At 40.5% G+C, this 24,347-nt stretch overlaps 1 protein-coding gene across 5 annotated transcripts in view; it reads right to left on the bottom strand.

Annotated features, from left to right (window-relative positions):
• The window catches only part of COBL (cordon-bleu WH2 repeat protein), a 952,910-nt gene that overhangs the window by 305,703 nt on the left and 622,860 nt on the right, over positions 1–24,347 (bottom strand). For all 5 annotated transcript variants that reach the window (XM_063922617.1, XM_063922616.1, XM_063922613.1 and 2 more), the window contains one exon: positions 7,693–7,887. In XM_063922617.1, coding sequence (XP_063778687.1) covers positions 7,693–7,887 — 195 coding nt within the window. The remainder of the gene's footprint in view (positions 1–7,692; positions 7,888–24,347) is intronic.

The following is a 24,347-nucleotide window of genomic DNA, read 5'->3' as shown; positions in this document are numbered from 1 at the left end:
CATATCTACATACACAAAGCTGAAATCGCAAAGCCTTAGAATGTTTTTATTATCTTGGTTTGCTTTAAAAAAGAGGAAACAATAATTAAGAATCTCTTGACCTTGACAAAGCTATTTTTTCTCATGCGTCACTACAAATATAAACTTGTCGCTCTCTTCCAGGATTTTCCTGTTAGCAACAGTAGCAGTAAAATGTCCCAAACAAACATGTTATCTTTCTAAGGAAGCCCCACTAATAAGGAATTGACGTTTTTCCCTACAGATAAAAAAAATAAAAAAATAATGTACTTCCCATAAATAAAAAGTCAGTGCTGCAATCTATATGAGCAAACACTGTGGAAAAAGAATAGAATCTGGTTTGACATGAATATACGAGTAGCAGCTATACCTTAACTATACATAAAGGTGAGCCGAATGCCCTTAGTGAACTCTAGATAATATTGTAATACTGCCTCCCCAATAATCCTATTCTTACTACAATCATTCTTAAAAATGGTTAAACCTTTTAAAGGTAAAAAAAACAACAACTGTAATGTTACTGTTATTTTTTTGCAAATTAATTTTAGATGTCAAAAATTGGGATAATAAAAATGAATAAATTATAATATCTAGTTATATCAAAATAATATTATTATAAAACAACCACATCTAAGTTTTATATACTAGCAGTATAATTTACAGTAAGAAATGTAAGATACATTTCAAATGTTTTCATCCCTGATAGCTCTTGGTATCAATCTATGCAGCAATTGTATAGTAAATGTGCACAGCAGAGATTATTATATACTAATATATTGGACCCAGTCTGCCCCTCTCTCCTGTTCCTGCCCCTGCTCTGTCTGGCACTGCCCCATCTTTCAGTACTGCAGCTGCTCCTCCTGCCCCTCAGATCTGGGAACCGGCACACCCACACCACCGCAACGTTCTCAGTGGCCAGTCCTCCTCTTCTAGGTCTGTCCCCTCTATCTTGCAGTGGGAGCCATTATGGCGTTCACCCTGGTTCCCACTATACATGCATTGAGGAGATGGAACCTACCTCATTCATTTATTATATAGATTATTCATATAAACACATGCATTTGATATTCAGTAATATTTCCTTTTATACCTGTTTGGACACCTATTGCTCGTACTCCATTTATTGCAGAGATGAGCGAGTCCGGTTCTCAGAGAAACGGACCCACCCGAACTTTGCAATCCGAGTTCGGCTCTGGACTTCCTGCCTTACTTGGATCCAAAATCGAGGCCGAACACAATCATCCTGCTGTTGGATTCTCGCGGATTTTGGATTCTATAAAGGTCCTTGGTGATTGGCGCCATCTTCACTCCGGCTATGGAGAGCATACTGGATGGACGGGTCCGTCCCAGTACTGTGTTGTCTGGTGTGGGGTGGGTGCTCTGTCTGCTGTATATGAAAGGGCTGCTCTATCTACTGTATCTGAAAGGGGTGCTTTGTCTGCTGTATCAGTCAAGGTGCGGTGCTCTGACTGTTGTATCTGAAAGGGGTGCTCTCTCTGCTGTATCTGAGAGGGGTGCTCTGTTGTATCAGTCCAGACAGGGTGCCCTGTCTGCTGTATATAAAAGGGGTGCTCTGACTGCTGTATCAGTTCAGGCTGAGTGCTCTGTCTGCTGTATCTGAAAGGGGTGACCTGTGCGTCCATCCAGGGGCTCCGTCCCAGTGTGAAATGAAAATAATAAAAGCTAAAAACAAAAAGCCTAAAAATATAACTATATATATATATATATATATATATATATACATACACACACACAGTTGTGCTCATAAGTTTACATTCCCTAGCAGAATTTGTGATTTTCTGGCCATTTGTCAGAGAATATGAATGATAGCTCACAAACTTTTCTTTCACTCATGGTAAGTGGTTGGGTGCAGCCATTTATTGTCAAACAACTGTGTTTACTCTTTTTAAATCATAATGACAACAGAAACTACCCAAAAGACCCTGATCAAAAGTTTACATACCCCAGTTCTTAATACCGTGTATTGCTCCCTTTAACATCAATAACAGCTTGAAGTCTTTTGTGGTAGTTGTGGATGAGGCTCTTTATTTTCTCAGATGGTAAAGCTGCCCATTCTTCTTGGCAAAAAGCCTCCAGTTCCTGTAAATTCTTGGGCTGTCTTGCATGAACTGCACGTTTGAGAGGTACCCACTGCACTTGGGACATTGTATTCCATCTCCAATCCTCTAGCGGCATATGGAATTTATAAAGGACTCTCTAAATACCATATAAAAGGGACTCTCCACAGTGGATTATAACTGGACTTTTAGCACTCCAGGGCAATATTTGGAACGGATCCTATAGAGCTTTATGACACATGTCCTGAACCATTATTCTGGGTAAAAAAATTATTTTTATATTTTTTTCTTGTATGCACATGGCACATTTAATTGTACGGAATATTGCTGTTTTTTAATCAGTTAGCGCTTTTAATAAATTTATCAAATTGTACACATTTAGTGGATCATTGTTCTTTCCCTCTTGCAGCGCAGCCTCCTTTCTTTTTCTTCCGTAACTATATTGGGAGTGACTTCCCTCTTAAATTTGGGTGCCGCTTAGCCGAGCATCTCGCCTCACAGCGCCCGAATACCCTTGGGTATACATTAACCTTCTCGCATTTACACGTTTGAGATCTCCCAAGAGTGGCTAAATGATATTGAGGTCAGGAGACTGAGATGGCCACTCCAGAACCTTCACTTTATTCTGCTGTAGCCAATGACAGGTCGGCTTGGCCTTGTGTTTTGGATCATGGTCATGTTGGAACGTCCAAGTACGTCCCATGCGCAGCTTCCGTGCTGATGAGTGCAAATTTTCCTCCAGTATTTTCTGATAACATGCTGCATTCATCTTGCCATCAATTTTGACCAAGTTTCCAGTGCCTTTGTAGCTCACACATCCCCAATACATCAGCGATCCACCTCCGTGTTTCACAGTAGGAATGGTATAGCTTTCATCATAGGCCTTGTTGACTCCTCTCCAAATGTAACGTTTATGGCTGTGGCCAAAAAGTTCAATTTTGGTCTCATCACTCCAAATGACTTTGTTCCAGAAGTTTGGAGGCTTGTCTCTGTGCTGTTTGGAGTATTGTAAGCGGAATGCTTTGTGGCATTTGCGTAGTAATGGCTTTCTTCTGGTGACTCGACCATGCAGACTCGACCATGCAGCTCCTTATTGTGCATCTTGAAACAACCACACCACTTTTTTTCAGAGAGTCCCGTATTTCAGCTGAAGTTATTTGTGGAATTTTCTTTGCATCCCGAACAATTTTACTGGCAGTTGTGGCTGAAATATTTGTTGGTCTACCTGACCGTGATTTGGTTTCCACAGAATCCCTTATTTTCCACTTCTTAATTAGAGTTTGAACACTGCTGACTGGCATTCTCAATTGCTTGGATTTCTTTTTATATCCCTTTCCTGTTTTATGCAGTTCAATTACCTTTTCCCGCAGATCCTTTGACAATTCTTTTGCTTTCCCCATGACTCCAGACACGTCAGTGCAGCACTGGATGAAAGATGCAAGGGTCTTTCAGGAGTCCAGAAACTCACTGACCTTTATTACACACACATTGATTACAAGCAAACAGATCACAGGTAAGGATGGTTACCTTTAGTAGCCATTCAAACCCGTTTGTGTCAACTTGTGTGCATGTTACAAGGCCTAAATCTCCAGGGTATGTAAACTTTTGATCAGGGTCATTTGGGTACTTTCTGTTATCATTATGATTTAAAAAGAGTAAACACAGTTGTTTGACAATAAATGGCTTCACACAACCACTAACCATGAGTGAAAGAAAAGTTTGTGAGTTATCATTCATATTCTCTGACAAATGGCCAGAAAATCACAAATTCTGCTAGGGTATGTAAACTTATGAGCACAACTGTATATGTATATATATATATATATATATATATATATATATATATATATATATATATATATATATTGTCTTTTTTTGTGAGCTGTACCCCAGTGTACTATACAATTTTATTTAAATTTTCATAAGTTCTGTGACACTGTCGGTCAGACCACAATATATTATTATTTTTTCGTACACATATATACGTATTGCGTATTACGTATTGCAACACTGTTGCTGAAATTAAACCGTAGCGTTAGATTATTATCTCTGTAGGTGAAGGTTGTTCCACAGTAATATATTTTATTTCCTACTTATACACGTATTGTGCGACACTGTTGGTGAAATTAAACCGCAGTGTTTAATTACTATTCCTAGTGGGTGGAAGGGCCCAAGGACAATTCCATCTTGCACCTCTTTTCTTTGCGTTATGTGCTGTTTGGAGCATTGCTGACTGTCTACTTGTGTAGCCGTCAAACATTTGTACAGTTTATTAAACTTCCACACTGTCTGCCACTGCAGTGCCATTCTGTTTCCTAGATGTGCCATGCTGGAAGTTTAAGTCCCACATGTTTGTGCCACCCACTGCTGGCGCTTAGCCTAGTCATTCAGCTACTTTAGTGCAGTCTTTTGTCTTAAACTGGATGAAAACAATATTGTGAGCTGTGAGGTGGTCAAAATTGACTGGAAATGAGTGGAAATGAATGTTATTGAGGTTAATAATAAAAAAAACTAAAAACTAAATTCTGTGATATTAGCTTTTTATGATAAAATTAAAAAATACAGATCCAAAACTCACAAGGGTTTTTTTTTGGCAAAACAAATACAGATCTAAAACACAAAGGAGATACAGATCCAAAACAAGAACCCAAACCCGAGATTTGGGCCGGTGCACAGCCCTAATTTATTGGTCTGTAGAAGGCAAGCCAACCCGCCTAATTTTATTAATCCCAGGATTCGGGATTAAAAAATCTCAATCTCGGGATTAGCAGGATACCCAGGATTGAAATGGTCAATGAAACTATAAAACTCCATGCATGCCACCCCCCCAAACCCCCAAGGAATAAAATAATGTAATGCTCCCCCTTCACCTCTGTCCCACAGGAAGAAAAATACATTCACTGCCTCACCCTCCTCCTGCCTCCTCCAGTCCAGAGTCCATGCCAAAAGAACAGCAACAGCAGTGCACACACAGGACAGTAGTACAGGGTACTCAGCTTCACTTTAGAGCCAAGCAGCAGGAATCCGTCCTCGGATTTGCATACAGCAGCACAGTTTGGCAGCTTGGCTTGCCATTGGCAGAGCAGCACAATTTGGTGCAAGGCAAGCAGGGCCAGGCACAGGCATTGTCTCACTGAGCAGTGGCACTGGCAGGCAGCAGGAGCACAGGTACCAGTATCAGTGCACTCTCGTCCCAACTCCCAGTCTCACCAAGAGGACAGAGCAGTACCTCTGGACTGATATAGGACAGATGCCGCTAAATGTGACACACTGTCACCAGTCCACCATGCAGCCACTCAGCACTGGCAGTACTCCTATGAAGCAGGTGGGCACGGCTAAAGAAGCAGGCTGGCGTGGGCCTGCGCGACATGACTTCTCTGACACCACACCACATACACACCTCCACAACCGGGCAGTGTTTGAGCCAAGTGCTGCTAGTGTTCAGAGCTGCCCAGCAAAAAACAAATGTGTACATGTGAACAAAATTACTTCTCAAACTAGCGCTTCTTTAAATCCTGCCGCCATGCTTATCCACAGGTGTACATCACACCAAACAAGATCACATATATTATAGCACAGTGGTAAGCTCGGCGCTGGATTGTGAATCCAATGTAATGTATCACCTTCTACACAACAATCTAAATCTGTGCGGGCTTTAGTGATGGACTCCCAAGGGTTTCCTAGTGCACTTCATATGGTCATGAAGGAGGTGACTCTGAAATCCAGCAATCCATTAGATTCACAATCCAGCTATAATAAATGTGTACATGTGTATCCTAATCCTGCCCCAAGTCCCATGATTGGAGGCTACGATCCCGGATTCAAATCCTGCCATTTAAGGGCCAAAATCATGGGATACTGCCGATCACAGGATTGGCCTGCCTTGCCTGTATGTTTTTAGACTCTTCCACTTGTGTTTTATATAAATTCATTTAATATATTTTATGATTATAGGCATACATTTTGGTGAAGGCAAAAAAAAAACACCTAGTAAAAACACCTAGAAGACAACATTACTAAATAAGATGTTTATGATATTATGCATATTAAGTAGTTACCTGTACATTAATAGTTACCTGTACATTTATTTAGAAAAAAATTCTACTCCGTATATAAATGAATCTCAAAGTTGAAGACCAAAAAAAAACATATATACGTTGACTAGACTGAAGGGACAGAAATATTAAATTTGATAGTCTGAGAGCATAAACATGGGGGGCTAGACTAGAAAATGTAGGCAGAGGACACTAAGGGCTTAATTCAGACCTGATCGTAGATAAGCGAGAAAACGCTACAATCAATTTCTTTGACATGTGCAGTCTGCCCCGCATGCTTTCGCATGTTTCGAGTAGCCCTCTGTCTGCGAAGGCAGGCGCCTACCCGCCATTTTAAGGGTCGCAGTGTTTGCGTGTGACATCACACAGCTGCTGCGGCACGCCCCTCCAAAGGTCTGGACACGCCTCTGTTATCCAGACTGCGCCCCTAAAAAGGAGCGTTGACGCCCACAAAACGCGACGTCGACCCACCGTTCTGTCACCCCTTCCAGGTCTTAAACTGCGTTTTGAAGAGAATGCAGTCTAGGACTGTGCATATGCGCGTACCGGTGTACGCGCATGCGCAGACGTGCAGAAATCATTTCACAGTGATTTTAGCACATAAGCGACAGGGACTGAATAGCCTCTAAGCTCTACTTTTAAGTGAATAGAATACTATACTCCAGTTGCACACAAACATTTCCTTAGGCCCAGCCATCACGGCATTGCATATCCAGACTTCCAATCCAAGGCAATTTAATAAATATTATTCATCAGGGCATATGGAACTGAAATAGACATCCTGCTTCTCCTCTTATTGGAGCAAAGAAGGAAGAATTACAGTATTGCCAGAATGCATGACTACAGAAGCCCCGGGGGCCATACGGTAAGGAAAGGATATACGTGTCTATATATATTATATAAACATATCCCTAAGCTTCCCTCATGAACTGCTGGAATTATACCCACTCTCTTAAGTCAGTGACTAAGCCACAGCTGCCCATCTGCAGCTCTCTGATGGCCACACATGGCAATATGGAAATAAATCTGCCCAACAGTATTCCCATCATAGAGGATTATAGAAGTGGTAAAATATACAACCTGGCAGGCATCAATGGGGAAAGCTAATTTCTTCACATAATGCATCTTGTTACACTTTGATGAACATCAGCAAAAAAGTCGGCGGGGTGTGGGAGGTTCGGTTTAGGCAGCGGCAGAAGGGTTAGGCTGCAGGGAGTAGGGGGCTAGGGTTAGGTTTAGGCACCCCCAGGGAGGGTTAAGCTGCAAGGGGGGTGGTTCGGTTTAGGCGACCCCGGGCAGGGGTTACTCTGCGGGGGAAGGTGTTAGGTTTTGGGTGCAGGAAGGGAGGGTTTTGGCTTAGGGGGGCATTGGAGAAAATTAAGTTTGCAATTTTGAGCAAACTAATAATCATGACTACAGGGAATATTTATCAAAGCTTGGAGAGAGATAAAGTACTAACCAATTATATATATATATATTATTTCAATGTACTGTTCATTGAAATTTGCCATTAAACCAATTAATTGTAAAGTATAGCCTACCGGCTCTGCTGTCTGGGCTTCTGGAGTTTTCGCAGCAGCATTCTCCTCGGCAGGTGATTTTGGAGGTGGAGGCGCTTTGCGCTTCTTCATCTCAGTTCCAGCACCAATGCCAGAAATATTGCTAAGTGAAAGTGATGCACCCAGGGTGGCAGAACGTGAATTCACAGTAGGGGAGCTTGGAGCAGTTAAAAAGCCCTGTAAAAAAAAGTTAATATTAGTTAATCATAAAAATCATCAAAAACAGATTTAAATTTAATAATCCAACATTACCGCTACCAGCAATGTATATTACAAGACAAATACTTATTGAATAAGCAAAAATAAAAACCTACATGCCATCACACTTGCCATTTAATTTGAATAGTAATTTTCATGTCAATTCTTGTATTAAAGTGATCACTTTAAATTCATGTTTCCTAGATGCTAGTACTTAGTAAAGAGCACACGTATACTGTAAGGGTCTGATGCTAAGTATTACGCCAGTATGCATAGCAAACGTATGTACCGAAAAGTGGCCACAAGAAACAAGCACCATGTAAAAGACCTGTTTAAATGTTACTGGTGCGGAGCTGGAACCACCCTGAAAATCCTCTGACTTACTGGGCGGTTGACATGAGTTTGCCCTTTATAAACAGGTGATGGACACTAAGCACATGCACCATAATATCACAGAGCAGCCTGATCTTTGAGAAACACATTTTTGCAAGTTTAGGTATATACTATATAGTACTTTAAAATGTATTAAAAATCACAGCAGAATACATCTGCACAATGTACAGTATGTACAACCCCAGCCCGTCAGTATAATATGTGACCTATTAATCATTCCACATAAAAAGGTGTTCCTTTCAAGGTACAGTATATCCACCCATTATGGCTTTCCATCTTTGTAAGCCAGATATAATCACGGTCATGTCGTAACATGTTACTGAAAGTGTGTAGAAACATAAACTAATAATATTTGGGTTAAACGTCAGTAAAAGTGCCTATCTTGCATTTTATTTTATTTTCTGCTGTTCAGCTGAATCTAAACAGTTTGTAAATGGCACCTTGAATAAATCCATTCTTTTTATGTGTGTTTGACCTTACTGTCGTGTCATAGTTGGGCCTAGTTGAATTTGACCCTGTGAATATAATGTTGAGATCAAGAAAGTGTATATAATAAATAAAAAGTTAGAGAGGACCTTTTCAAATAAGGTATGTTTGGGAAATAATTTTTAATCCTGGACTGATATATATCTAGGGGATGTAGTTGATTTGTCAGAATGCTGATAGTGTAATGTTGACCAGAGAATAGTAAGTGATATTTAAAGCATTTTAACTGTGTCAGAATTACTGTATAACTTAACATATGATGTTTAACTGCTGTAACATATTTAAAGTTATAAAGCCAATGTGTTTAAAATGCTTTTAATGACATTACTATTGTCTCAGCATTCTCTGGTCGACATTACACTGTCAACATTCTGACTGTCACAAATCATACCTAACCTCTAATTTAAGGTTTCTTGATATATTAAGTATACCTGACAAGGTTATACAGTGAGGATATAGTTTTTATATTGCTGATTTTAAAGTGGTAGGCTCCATCACAATATTTAGCATAATAAGAGGGGTGTGCAATACGTTTCTGGATGCACAAACATTATTATATTTACAAACAAAGTGAAGATTACATATTTTTAAAGCATTTGCCAAAGGAGTCTATTCAAAGTTGCATGCGCTTAAACCACTTGGTGAAGCAGCTGTATGGAGTATCAAGCGAATGGACGATGAGATGCCTTTTCTAACTTGGCCACGGTCACTCTGGCGATGACCTCAACCATGGCTCACATTCGCACCAAAAGTCTCCTGTTGTCGCAGACCACTCTTGTAGTTGTAGAAGATCATGACTCTTCATTGGCCTCTGTTGAGCTCCACAACAAGTTTGTGAACATGCTGACTTCTTTGGTTTGCAGTGCAGCTTATATACGGTTTTGTGACATTTCAGAAGAACTGTAGTCAGAGATTACAGTTCACAACCAGATTGTGTCTACCCTACCTATACCTAGAAATAGTCCCATGGAACGATGCGTTACAATCATATCTAATACTATTCATGCCATCATCTGTGATGTCCTCTCCAAGAGATCTTGGAAGAGAAGATCAGGGGGCAAGTGCAGGGTGGCATGGCATTGTGGTTTACCACATCATTGCAACGGCTCAGGCAACAAAGAGCCGCAATTCACAACATCATTAATACAGGGCAGAGCCATGATCATGCAATTCAACACCCACATCACTAAGAATGTTTGTAGGAGCAGGAGGGTGGCCTGCCCTTCCAGGAGTTCAGGGGAACTCCCTAGTATTCATCCAGTACTTGGTCATGAACTTTTCACGACTGCACAGTCCCATAATGGTGTCCAGTAGCCTAAGAAGCAAAGCCTTGAAACTCACAGATGTAGGTCTGCTTCTCTCCCCTCAGTCCCACGATGCAGGGAGCCTGTTGCCAGCAGTGCTCCCTGAAAATAATAAACCTAACATAAAGTCTTTTCAGAGAAACTCAGTAGAGCTCCCCTGTTATGTGTCCAGTCTCTCTGGGCACAGAATCTAACTGGAGTCTGGAGGAGGGGCATAGAGGGAGGAGCCAGTTCACACCCATTCAAAGTCTTAACGTGCCCATGTCTCCTGCGGATCCCGTCTATACCCCATGGTCCTTTTGGAGTCCCCTGGAAACATGACAGATGGCATTGTCGTCCTGATAAAAACATTTCTCATTTCTGTAGAACTGCCACAATGTAGGGAGCACAGAGTTATCAAGAACATCTCTATACTTCTCAGAGTTAATGTGACCATGTATTACAACTAGTGGACCCATGCCAAACCAGCTGAAACAGCCCCACAGCATACGCCACCACCTCCATGCTTTACTATAGGTACTCTACACTCTGGCATCAGACGTTCACCTGGCAATTGCCAAAACCTTCTTTGTGATTAGAGGTTTATGAGCAGCTGCTTGCCCATAGTATCCAAATGCATGGGCCTCCCTACAAAGTGCTCTTGTCAAAGCTGGTACATTGTTAGTGTGCAATGGTATGCATGTGTTGACCCCTGTTCTTTCACAGCTGACTAGTTAGCACTCTCCGGTCCCTGGCTTGCAGTTTCAGGGGTCTCTCAGACGAGGTGCATTCCTGCAATGACTGTTCTTCTTTGACGCATTAATGACAAAAGACACAAAATTGATTTAGGAACCTTCCTAACATCCGCATCCGCAATGCTTCTCAAACCTTCGATTGAGCAGCCTACGATGATACCCTTTTCAAACTTGGTTAGCTCGTTCTGGCAAGCCAATTAGTTAGCAATTGATCTAATCAGTGCCCCTCTATCTGTTTTATACCTTCATGAACACATGCCTGCTGCAGGAGCACACCATTTCGCTTGTGCGGGAGTGTCCAATAACTTTTGTCTACATCAGACGTGTGAAACTCGCGGCCCACAATGCATACTTTTGCAGCCCAAGTTTACTTTTTTAAAACAAAGTAATGCGGCCCACCACCACCGGATGAGTTACTGTTGGTCCTTCTGCCGTGCTCAGAGCTTATCTCTGATCATGGAGCAGTCACCGTTCTGCACATGTGCGAGAAGATAGTGATATAGATGGAGAAATGTCCACAATGGGAGCTTCTGCGCATGCCGCCCACCGCATCCCGCTTGCTCCATAAGCACTGAAGCCATCACACCTTGTATGTGTGTGTGCCCACCTGCACTGTATACCTAGCTAGCTGCCCTAATTGTAGGAGGATTCTTCTGGAATCTGTATAGAAAAAAAACATCTCTCAACAAAGGAGGTAAATTGGAGGGGGCTGGCACAGGAGGCACAGAGGGCATGTGTCTGGAGGGGACACAAGGAGCAAGAGGGGAAACCAGAGGGTCTGTTGCTGGACTGGAGGGATCAAGGGGGGCTTCAAGTGACACATTTTACTAGCTCACACTGATAGTATTATACAGGAGAGGGGACCGCATAGTGACATATGAGTGGGAATAACACAGCTTCCAGCTCACACTGATATGTGGTATAATTAATACATAGAGGAGAGGGGACCGCACAGTGATATATGAGGGGGAATAACACAGCTCCCAGCTCACACTATTAAAGTTGTTTTCTTCCCGATACTTAACATCTTTTTGATTATACTTTATTGCTGGGTTTTCTAAGTAACATTTCAAAATTGCATATAAGAATTTCCTTTTTCTTGGGGCCCACACAAGACTTAGACTTTGATTATTTGGCCCAGTTGGGCTTTTGAGTTTGACATGCCTGGTCTACATAGTGTAGAAACAATTATAAACAATAGTACACATAAATCTTCTTCCCACTGATCACTCCTAAGTATTGACAATTCTTGACAACTGTTACAATACTACAATTAATTAATTTTACTATATATCCATTAAGTGACATATATATTACTAAACAAACAAACAAACAAACAAACAAACAAACAAACAAACAAACAATCACACCTGGCAAAATTACTTCTCAGTTATCTAAGGGGGTTGCAAAAACTAAATCAATAGTACAGTATGTATCAAAGAATGATACACTGCATATCTTTGATAATGCATTGTCTAATGTAAGTTATATGGCTGTTCGAAATCACCAATGATATTTGTGAACATACAGTATAAAAACACAGGGATGTGCAATAGGTAAAAGTGCTCTAACACAGTTTATATACTATAGCTTGCAAAAAAAACCGTGGCAACTTCTTCTATCGATAATGGCTTGAAGTAGGGGCTGCATTACTATTTATAATACTCAAGTTTTCCTAATGAACCCCCAACTAATGACATTAAAACTCACAGATTATAAGTGAAGATATTGGATATTTTTGTATGTAATATCAATACTGCGCTATGAATATGTGTAGCAGCTCCATAAAATTGTAACCATTTAAAATATAAAAAAAGAAGCGCTTGTATAACTAAACGCACATACCTGTAAAAAATAAATTTGATTAATATGGTAATGTTACAGCTCTTTTTTGAAAAAGTGCAGGAGGTGAGAATGACTTATTTTTAAAAAATTAAATGTCCATCAAATTTAATGAGATGACTTTCCCTATTTTTCCCTACCTTACATGCCGGGTTTAGATGGCTGTATGTCTGGGCAGCCTGTGCGGCTATGGTGAGCCCAATTAGCGGCTTCGGCTAGCGGCTCCTGTACTCCGACTGCTTCAGCTGGTGATAAAAGCTGTACAGCCTGTACGGCTGCGGGGAGCGCAATGAGCGGCTGCGGCTGGCGGCTCCCGTTCTCTGATTGTTCCGGCTTTGTGATGAGAGCTGTACAGTCCGTACGTCTGTGGGGAGCTCAATTAGCGGCTGCGGCTGGCGGCTCCCGTTCTCTGATCACTCCGGTTTACATTCCTCCGTGCGGCTCACGGCTTTTAGAAGTGCCAGTATTTGAGAACCTTTCTCAGAGTTCTTCCCAGTCTCCTGCTATGTCCGTATCCAACGCGTTTCGGGCTATCCACCCTTTTACTAGGATATGGATTAACTTTCCTATTCTCCTTTTTATGAAAAAAACTTTATTATTCTTTTTTTAAAACAGGAAATGTTAAAAACGGATGTAGTTAATAAAAAAGCGGCAATCATGTGCCTATAAATCCAATGGATTCAAAAATAAAATTATATTTATTTCTATTAGAGCTTAAATTATAGGTATGGCGTTTCTGATTGTGACTGTCAATAATTGTTATAAAGAATAAATATATTTTTATATATGTACTGTGTATTAATTAAAAAATTAATATGGTATTAAATAGTATCCCTAGTATGGATATATAAAAATGCTATAAAAGGACATTTACATCAATTTCTACAAGAATGTTATAAAAAGGCATTTACATCGATTTCTACAAATGATTTAAATGTAGAAATCGATGTAAATGCCTTTTTATAACATTCTTGTAGAAATTGATGTAAATGTCCTTTTATAGTATTTTTATATATCCATACTAGGGATACTATTTAATACCATATTAATTTTTTAATTAATACACAGTACATATATAAAAATATATTTATTCTTTATAACAATTATTGACAGTCACAATCAGAAACGCCATACCTATAATTTAAGCACTAATAGAAATAAATATAATTTTATTTTTGAATCCATTGGATTTATAGGCACATGATTGCCGCTTTATTTACTACATCCATTTTTAACATTTCCTGTTTTAAAAAAAGAATAATAAAGTTTTTTTCATAAAAAGGAGAATAGGAAAGTTAATCCATATCCTAGTAAAAGGGTGGATAGCCCGAAACGCGTTGGATACGGACATAGCAGGAGACTGGGAAGAACTCTGAGAAAGGTTCTCAAATACTGGCACTTCAAAAAGCCGTGAGCCGCACGGAGGAATGTAAACCGGAGTGATCAGAGAACGGGAGCCGCCAGCCGCAGCCGCTAATTGAGCTCCCCACAGCCGTATGGACTGTATAGCTCTCGTCACAAAGCCGGAACAATCAGAGAACGGGAGCCGCCAGCCGCAGCCGCTCATTGCACTCCCCGCAGCCGTACAGGCTGTACAGCTTTTATCACCAGCTGAAGCGGTTGGAGCACAGGAGCCGCTAGCCGAAGCCGCTAATTGGGCTCACCATAGCCGCACAGGCTGCCCAGACATACAGCCATCTAAACCCGGCATGTAAGGTAGGGAAAAATAGGGAAAGTCATCTCATTAAATTTGATGGACATTTAATTTTTAAAAAATAAGTCATTCTCACCTCCTGCACTTTTTCAAAAAAGAGCTGTAACATTACCATATTAATCAAATTTATTTTTTACAGGTATGTGCGTTTAGTTATACAAGCGCTTCTTTTTTTATATTTTAAAAGATATTGGATAGTCACTGTGCCTGCTGTCTCATACAGATATGCATGTCAGCAAAATAACATATATTATGCAGATCTCAGGCCCCTATAAATAATAGCCGTGCGTGCAATAATCACTAGAAGAAGTGAATTGTATATATTGGTTTCATCCCTGACTGTCCTCATTATATCATACAATAGGGATATTATATATATAAATACATTTAAAACTACATTTTTCTGTGTCATTAATTAAAGCTAAGATAAATTCTCTATTTTTATATATATATATATATATATATATATATATATTTATTTTTTGGCTGTGTGTAACTATGTAGTATGCCTGATTTGTCATTTACATAAATACCAGAAAACATTGCATAACTGCATCTTTTTGTACTTTCTCTGGGTATGTTTACGAGCTTCATTTTTATTTAATTTCCTTATAAAATTAATTAAACAGTGAACATTGATGAAAAAAAGGGATTTGGATGTTGGAAAGAATTTAAGGTTCACAATGGCTGTTAGAGCTGTGTCCCATTAGTGGCATTATGTAACTGCAGTGCGTCACAGCAAGAAAGGTCAGGGATATAGTTATTAGTTGGATGTAAATAACACGAGTAAGTGACATGAAAGTGAATCTTTTTATATTATAATACAGGGCACACTTACATTTACAGATTATTATTTTAATTTGAGAAGTTGAAACCAACACTTGATGGATTCCAGTTGTTTCCTGGTTTCAGTGTGGTGTTATATGGCTTCACTATCCTGTACAGCAGTAGTGTATGGTGCTTACAGTACAGTATGTTAGCTGGATAATATAAAAAGAACTAATCACTTCATTTGTTGCCAATACTGCTCTGTATCCAAAATCACATTCACAAAACTACAGCACATTGTATTAAAGGGCTTTCTTGCTAGTTTATGCTAATGTAAGAATCTGCAATAAAATCCATGTGACCAGAGCAATCTTAACGTATAGGCACACTGGGCAGCTACCCAAGATCCCACAATTCTAGGGCCTTCGAGCAGGGGTGGGTGGGAGTCACACAATCAGAGCGGCCAGGCAGCATTCTCTACTGGCCTCCCAGCCTGCATTCAGACAGTGAATGACTGTCAGCATGCTGATTGGTGGATGGCTGGAGCTATCCACAAATCAGAGTGCTGACAACCATTTACTGTATTAAAGCATGTGGAGTGATGGTGCAGGACTGTAGGAGGTATATGTTATGATTGTTTTTCAATTGGTTCCCATGAATGGATGGGTATGGGCCCCAATGGGTGGATAGGTGCCCAGGGCCTACTATGCTGTTAAATGGCCATGTGTTTGTCTACATGGCAGCCCACCCCTTCTACCTCTTGGTTGTAAAGGCAGATGAGTGCATAATGGGTTTCACTCTGCATTCGCTCTCTAGATATGCACAGTAATAAAGAAAATGACCACATCAGTTAGAGTATGATCAATCTGAATAGCCCCATTTATTTTCAAATATCATATTTTGTGTCAGTACCAGGCTTATCTCAGTTGGTCCTACTGAACCTGCTTTCCCGAAATACCAACATATTTTTTTTAAATGATAATTTTTTTAAAATATTGATATTTTAAGAAAGCAGGTTCAGTAGGACCAACTGGGATAAGCCTTGTCCTGACACAAAATATGATTTTTGGAAAGTACCTGTATCAATGAGCAGGAAATATTAAATATAGAGAAAGTGATTGGTCAAATATTGCAAAGATCTAATGTCTGGAACTGAATAGAAGCCCCGACAAGTCAAATCACAGATCTAATAGAGTCTTCAGCTGTACCGTACCTCAAGGTGAGAGATCACTACAATTTGCTTGTGATCTACTGAATATTTAAATATGAAAAAGTGTGTATTTTCTCCTTTCTGTTTAATTCTTATTATCGTACTGCATGATTCTATGCACTTCTATGCAGGTGATAAACGTACAGGACTGTCAGTCAGTGTGCTATGGTATTTTAGTACAAAATAGCATAATAAGGTATACAGTAAGTTATGCACACACACACACACGCACAGCACACATATGCACTTGTACATAATCTGTGTTTCTGTACTGAAAATAAATAACTAATTTTACTCCAGTAATAAACAACTGAAATTACACATAAACTAATTTCATGGAAGAATCTGAACTTTTGTGTTATCAAAATACTTGTCCACCCACAGCTCTGGTTACCTTGATCCTTTGTATGTTTACATCAGAAGGGAACAACACCTATTGCTTACTGGCCTTACGACACCACAGAAATCAATAAAATATCTTCCAAATGTCAAGTGCTCTGTAAGGGGTTATTGGGTGTAGGACTTTCCTCTACTACTGCCAGCCAAACTTTTACTAACCATGTTAAGCTATTACTTGGTGGTTTGCCCTTTACAACCCTTTCCATGGAGGAAAGGTCATATTGTGGCTGTTTTATGTTAACTGTTGTAGTACAAAGCAAAAAAGTGCTACATGGTATCTGTAAAAAGAAAAGCTGAAGGTAGCCATAAAACACATAACAATGTGTATGCATTTATTTACTGTCTGAAAAGTAGCTGAGCTTTGCTAAAAATCACAATAATATTTTATTGGACATGTTACAAATACAAGGAGAAACATAAATTAAGTAGAAAGAAGAAATAACACTTATCCAATTAAAATTATAATGAGCTAGGTGGAGAGGGCCATAAATCTACGGGCTAATTTCTCATTCAGACGGTCCGATCCACTGATAGCTGGACACTGATGATCGGCTTTCCGTTGGGGTATTAGCAAAAGCCAGCATGTTAAAAATCCCCAACTTGCTGATATGGATCTATTTTTTAATCTGTGAATCGAGGATTTCCAACATATTGGATTTCCCCAATCCCCCAACCCAGACATTGGCAGAACAGAGTACTGATGTGTGGGCCCCTTAACTGACAAATTAACTGACACATTTTTTCCTTAAAAAACATTCAGAAAATGTCATATCGACCTGATGACGATGCAGCATTAAATGCATTGAAACGTTGCTTACACAGCATGTGTATATAGAATCGTCTTTTAAGCCGCGAAGAGTGCCACTGGCTTTGGTCTTATCACATACGACTATGCCAGGTAAGTAATTAAGGCAACAGGAGACAAATAAGCATAAAAGCGACACAGGCAAGTCTTAATTTAAGGAAAAAAATATAAGATACTGAATGACGTTCTAAAAATAATTAAAAAAATACTGTACGCTATGTGGAAAAAATATATAAATCAAAATATGCTCATAAAGACTTGTGGCAAATCTCTCAATTTCAACCATTCTACTACAGAGCCATAGAGTTCCATATGGAAATTCCACCAAAACAATATTTGAACAAATCAACTGAATGTTCCATATAATGAAGGTAGTAAAGAAGAATAAACCTAAGAACAGATTTGCTCAGCGCCATCCTTATCTAAAAACACTACAGTAACTCCTATAGAGTTGACCATGTTCTGCTGTAGCTTGTCAACAATTAAAGGGCCTTTCTGGTGAATTAAGTATATTTTGAAATAACTGCATATGAGTATATGCACAAGCTGAACAGAACTGAGAATGTTTCTGCTGTGTTGTATGATAATGGCAGAAAATATTCAATTTTGCTCTGGCAGAACAGCCATTACCGCATATGTGCAAATGTTAATATGCTGGAATAAAAATGTAGTATCCACGGTTCCTTATGTGTATATCATTTACAGATTTTTTTTTTTAAATTATAGTGAAAGTAACTATTGGCTGTATTTCCAAAGCTGGCAGCAGTAAAACACAGTATCTGATTTGGCTGTTAAATGCCCAATCCCATGTAGCAATGAAGTTTGAAGTTAGCAACTACATTTATCTTAGCAGCCACTGCAGGAAGTATTACAGGGATGCTACTGAACAAACAAAACCTGGGAGCAAATGAAGTCTGAGAATATAGAGGAGACCTTAAATGACCCACAATTAAGGTTACTCAAGTATTCTTCTGTTCTCAAGCACATTTCTAGCTGCCATAACCAATGTTATCCTTTAATTTGGGTTATAATAAGCTCTTAATCTCATGATAAACTCATTTCACTGTCATATATTAAGTCACCACCTAAAATTCTGATACATTTGTGCACTTTTAAATACACCCAACTCTTTTAAAACTGTAGCTGTTCTTCATATACTGATCTGAAAAAAACAACATTTTAATCTAATGATAAAACCATTCACTATGATACTGCTGTCACTTACTTTACAATGACAACTGAGATAAAATTAGGGAGAGCAGAACTTATAAAGGAGATATTAGCACTTTCCAGTATAAAGTATTTGATGAGAAGTTTTCGGCTGTGACATGGTTATTTCTATTAACATACAGCACGTTTCAAACAACTGTAGCTTTGCATTATATGAATAAAGGTAGCATTTTATTATATTTAGCATAGATATAGAGTTTTGATGTTCACTTTACTGTTTATTAGAAAAAAATTATTATAATCACACATTGCTACTTTTCAATTACGGAGATCCTGGTGGGGAGGTAGGTGTAAGAGGGTGCAGATGGCATATCACCGTGAATTGTGTCCATGCCTTTAACCGTAGATTACCACGATTTTCTGCAATAGGCAGTGAGGTGGGGCCCTGATTTCAGGATTTGCAATGGATCTCATCATCACTGGTGGTTCTAAGGGGCGGGCAAGCAGGACGGTTGCCCAGGGTGCTGCAGCCTGAGGGCGCAGTCACAGTCACCATGCTGGGGACATCTAATTTGATGGTGCCCACCCACTTTCAACTGCCGCTAACAGACGCTACTATTGGGTGCCGCACTGCTACCTAAGGCAGTTACTACATCTGCATGCCAGGTGGAAGTGTAACTGCCTTAGGAACGTACTGTATATATGATAGGCTCTACCATGGGGTAATGGTAGACATTATGGGCAGCACCAAGCTCCTGCCACAATGTAGGAGCCGGCACTGCAGCCTACACTGTCACCAGGTGCAGCCGCACCTCCTGGACCCCCGTTGTGACAAAAATGGGGGTCAGGCTGTGAAGCCACGCCCCCCCCCCCCCTCCCAAACGAGACTATACCCTCTTCGGTGCACTTACTATCTCCTACTGCCGCACCGGGTGCCACAAAGGCTAGTGACGCCTTTGCTCTACTGTGTGGTATAACATGTATAAAGGGCACTAATGTGTGGGATATCATGTATAAGGGCTACTACTGTATGGTATTATGTGAATAACAGACACTACTGTGCGGTATAATGCGAATTGGTACTATTCTGTGTCTGTGCCCCTTCCAAATGAAGCCACACCCCTATATTTTTGGCACAAGTCTTTGGCGTGCACTGGTACTATTTTTCATATTTGGGGTGTGTGGTGGTGGCGCTGGAACCAGCCATGCTCATCATCAAGACCCCAAACTACCCACTTTACTTGCGAAGTGAAGAGGATCTAAGAGGCTGGATTGCTATTTTGGGAGTGCGGGAACACTTCCAGAAATACTGAAGTAACCCAAACATTCTGCGAGAGTAGGCAAGTATGAACAACAGAACGTCCTCCACTGTCAGAGTCCTCTGACCTCTGTGACCTGCATAAAAGAACTTGCCCTATCGCCTTGTGCTTTAATATGGTCACAAAGAAAACCTGTGTGGCTTTGAATGACTTTCATTAGGTCTAAACATTCTACATGAATATCTATCTTTCATCATAATGTACTTCAACCAGCACCAGTACGTAGCTTGGTAATAGCAGACATACAACTGGAGAAGAGTTTTGTATCAAAGTACTGTACTGACACAGGCACATAGTTTAGTTTCCATCCCTATCCCCTACTATTAGTGTCCAGTAGGTAAATCCTGTTGGTTAGACTGTGTAAATGTGCACCTGAGCTCAGACATTACAATGACCAAGGGAATGGACAAACGGTGAAATCACCCATTGGTCTCCGGCTGCTTATAACGAATCTATTACATTGTGATGGCAGCAGGGGAGTATACTTGGACATACTGTATATTAATATATACGTCTCTCAATGCTTTGGTAAAAGTATAACAATGAGATACTCTACATTTCACTTGGAAAAAAACATCAACAAGGAATGTTACTGAAAGCTGCAAATGCTAAAGGGTTAGCTGTTTCAACACAGTACAAGTTAATAGCATTGCCAAATGCAGTGCAATGTGTTTAATTGTGTGTTTCTTTTGTAATGGGACCGGTTTTCCCTGACTATTAAATGCAAGTCATAAAATTCATATGACTCCTGACCTATGACAAAATAGAACGCAGACCTTCAGAAGTAAAAGCACAGTGCAATTAGCAGGCATAACACCCCTGGCGCCTTATCTCTTCCATTAACGATGAGGACAGTAATGAGCCTGCTCTTTCTCAAGACCTGCAGAACACTGCATTCAATTGCTATGATATCACAGGAAGCTGAATAAGACTGGTTTGCGGGAAAAGGGTATGTTAGATTTGCTGACATATTTAAAACATTAGCATAAATGAATTAACACAGTCATCGCATTTAACCAGGATTTTACAATTCAGTTTGTTAATTTATGGTTTGTGGCTCCTGCTGTTATAATGATTAATACATTCACATCAACATTGTCATGCAAGGAATATGTGAAATAATGCTGTGTTTTTCTCAACATAAACTGTCATCTGCAGTACTGGAGTATGGTTAAAGGAGACCTATCATAAAAAGAAATATTGGGCCTGCGTCAGAAGTGGATGGAATGCCAATGTTTGTGCAGCTCAGCAATTATCTGCTACGGTATGCGGTTGTTAGGTCGACCACCCTTAGGTCGACAGTCAATAGGTCAACCACTACTGGTCGACACACATTAGGTCGACATGGTTCTAAGACTGGCATTGACAGAAGGTCGACGTGACAAAGGTCAACACAAGAAAATGTCGACATGAGTTTTTCATTTTCTTTTCTTTTTAAACTTTTTCATACTTTATGATCCACATGGACTACAATTGGGAATAGTAACCTGTGCCGAGCTCTGTGGTAGCGGAACGAGGCACCTTGCCCGAAGCATGGCGAGCCATGCGAGGGGATGCAGTGAACTAATTGGGGTTCCCATTGATGTTATGGAGTAAACAACACATTTTTTTAAAAAAAAAAAGCTCATGTCAACCTTTTCTGAGTCGACCTTTTTCATGTCGACCTTCAGTCCATGTTGACCTTTTTCAGGTGTCCACCTAGTGCATGTCGACCAAAAGTGGTTGGTCTAGTGACTGTCGACCTAGACAGGGTCGACCCAATGATCCACACCCATTTGCTACTGCACATGAGCGAAAAGTCCTGAACACCCCGACCTGACTGTACGACTCCGTATGCTGTTACTTATGGGATCAATGGCATTAGGAAGGCAAAACCATGGGCATTGCTGGGTGCTGACTGGGAAATGGCCTGAAGTGAACTCTAAAAAAGGCCACCTCATGGGTGTTACGGGAGTGTCGCAGGCATGTTAATGCAAGCGTCTGCTTTCTCAGACCCCATAGCACAGCCACAGAGGCCATGTTTAGCCTTCGTTCAGTATGAGACATTATCTTGCCATAGGCTGATGCATGTGTTGAATGTGAGAGCCCTGATGCGCCAATGGTGGATTGTTTAGGACTGCTAACCGATATATTTATTTATTTATTGGCAGTTTCTTATATAGTGCAGCATATTCCGTTGCGCTTTATAATTAGAACAACAGTTATAGAACAAAACTGGGCAAAGACAGACAGACATAGAGGTAGGAGAGCCCTGCTCGCAAGCTTACAATCTATAGGGAAATAGGTATTGATACACAAGGATAGATGCTACCCATTACATAATGGTCCCCCAGATTGCTAGGTTCTTAATGGGTTGTATGATATGATCAACCAGCAATGTTGGAAGAACAAATGTGAGGTTATGTGGACTGTACAGAGAGGATGTATCTGGATAGGGAAGCATTGAAGGTTATGTGGGTGGGTCTGGAATTTGGTAGGCTTGTCTGAAGAGATGAGTTTTCAGGGAACGTTTAAAGGTTTGGAGACTAGAGGAGAGTCTTATTGTGCGTGGGAGGGCATTACACAGAGTAGGTGAAGCCCGGGTAAAGTCCTGTAATTTTAAGTGGGAACAGGTATACACCAACCATGGGCATTGAAAGTGGGCATCTCAGGGATTGCAGATTCTGGCGCAGACAAGTACAAAAGGGAAGGCTGAACCCAGCACTTGCATATTACTGCAGTAGTGAATCTGGGGAAAAATTGCAATCAGGTCATCTATGTGGCCATCCTTTTTTACATAGCTAGTTATTTTAAATGGAAAAAAAGTGAAAGAGAAATGTTACAGCTACATAAATATAACAATATTGAATATTGTAAATAAAAATTACGGGTACAGTTTTAAATTTTTTTGTATAAGTTATGTATTTCAGTATTACTGCACATGTGGACCAAAAACATGTATCCTTAGATATAGTGTTGTCCATTGTTAACTTTTGTCCCTTTAACTTGCCCCCCCCCACCTGCTTATCTGTTACCTACTTGGCTGTTGTATAGCAAACCGAAGACAAATTCCTAGTATACGCAAGTATACCTGGCCAATAAAGCTGATTCTGATTTATATCTGGATGGCCGGCGAGGAGGAGACAAATGTAAGGAAAGTATAATAAGGCTGTGTTCACGTAATGGCAACACAGTTACATGTGGGAGCATTCCCAAATACACCTTTTAGGAGGCATTTTATTTTTTTACTTGAAGCCCGAGGTGCGTGGCTTCATCACCCAGTGTCTGTGCCAAACGTGCTGAGGGCATAGGTTCTTGGACCCTCTCCAAAAGGAGAAGGGTACTGTTACTCCCCAACCCCTCAGAGCCAAAAGGCCTACTGAGGGGAAAAAGGGACTGTGGGTCCCACCTTGCCAAAGCAAAGAGGGACCCTCGGGTATCCCCAAAGTTGGCCGAAGCTTCCCCCTGGGGATAGAAAACAGCCTCTGGCCCTCCCCAAAAGGAGAGGGCCTCGGCAACTAGGGGAGAGGGTGGCCCATAAGGGTCTCACCTAAACCCCAACACAAAAAAAAACGTGCATACTGTACCTGTAGCTAGTACTGGAAGACTGGGGTAACAATATGCAATGATAAACACTTTCAGCAGCACTAGCTAGCCACTTCTGCCTGACTGACTTCTAATTGTTTCTTCCGCCTGACAGTAAGAAAACCATTAGCAGCTACTGCCTCTTATGTCAAATCGAACCGGTTCGTTTACATTATTTAAATTATATTTATTGCCGGAAAGAAGATTCCCATTGGGACCTACAGATGTGGGTATTTCATTTTTTTGATACATATATTTATTACTATCAAGGTAAGATTATGTCACACTTCAATACATCACTGTATTCTTACTATAGTATTTACCACGAACATGGTTTACCCACTTCTCTATGGTATGGTCGGATATAGATACAGACACTTCCTATGCCTGACATATGCCTGGCACAAAGGCCACTGGTTTACAGTTGGACATATCTTGAGATACTGTACATCAGACTCAACATGTACAGCAAATGAGGTTCACCTCTACGGGGCATATTCAATTAGGGTCGGATCCATTCCGACATGCATTTGTCGGGATGGATCCGACAAGGGCTATTCAATGCCCATGTCAATTCTACTTTAAAAAAGTTGAATTGAGATGAGGGACCAGAGAGGGGGGAGAGCCGCGGGCAGACCGTGGACAGACGGGGGACAGCAGTGCTGCAGGAGGATGTGGCACAGCCGCCAGACCTCACGGCAGCGTCCACCCGGCTCCAGCAAGCGGGACCT

Source organism: Pseudophryne corroboree, chromosome 5, assembly GCF_028390025.1.
Source record: "Pseudophryne corroboree isolate aPseCor3 chromosome 5, aPseCor3.hap2, whole genome shotgun sequence".
NCBI lineage: Eukaryota > Metazoa > Chordata > Amphibia > Anura > Myobatrachidae > Pseudophryne > Pseudophryne corroboree.
The sequence above is the reverse complement of the archived record's forward strand: the minus strand, read 5'-3'. Positions and strand labels throughout refer to the sequence as shown.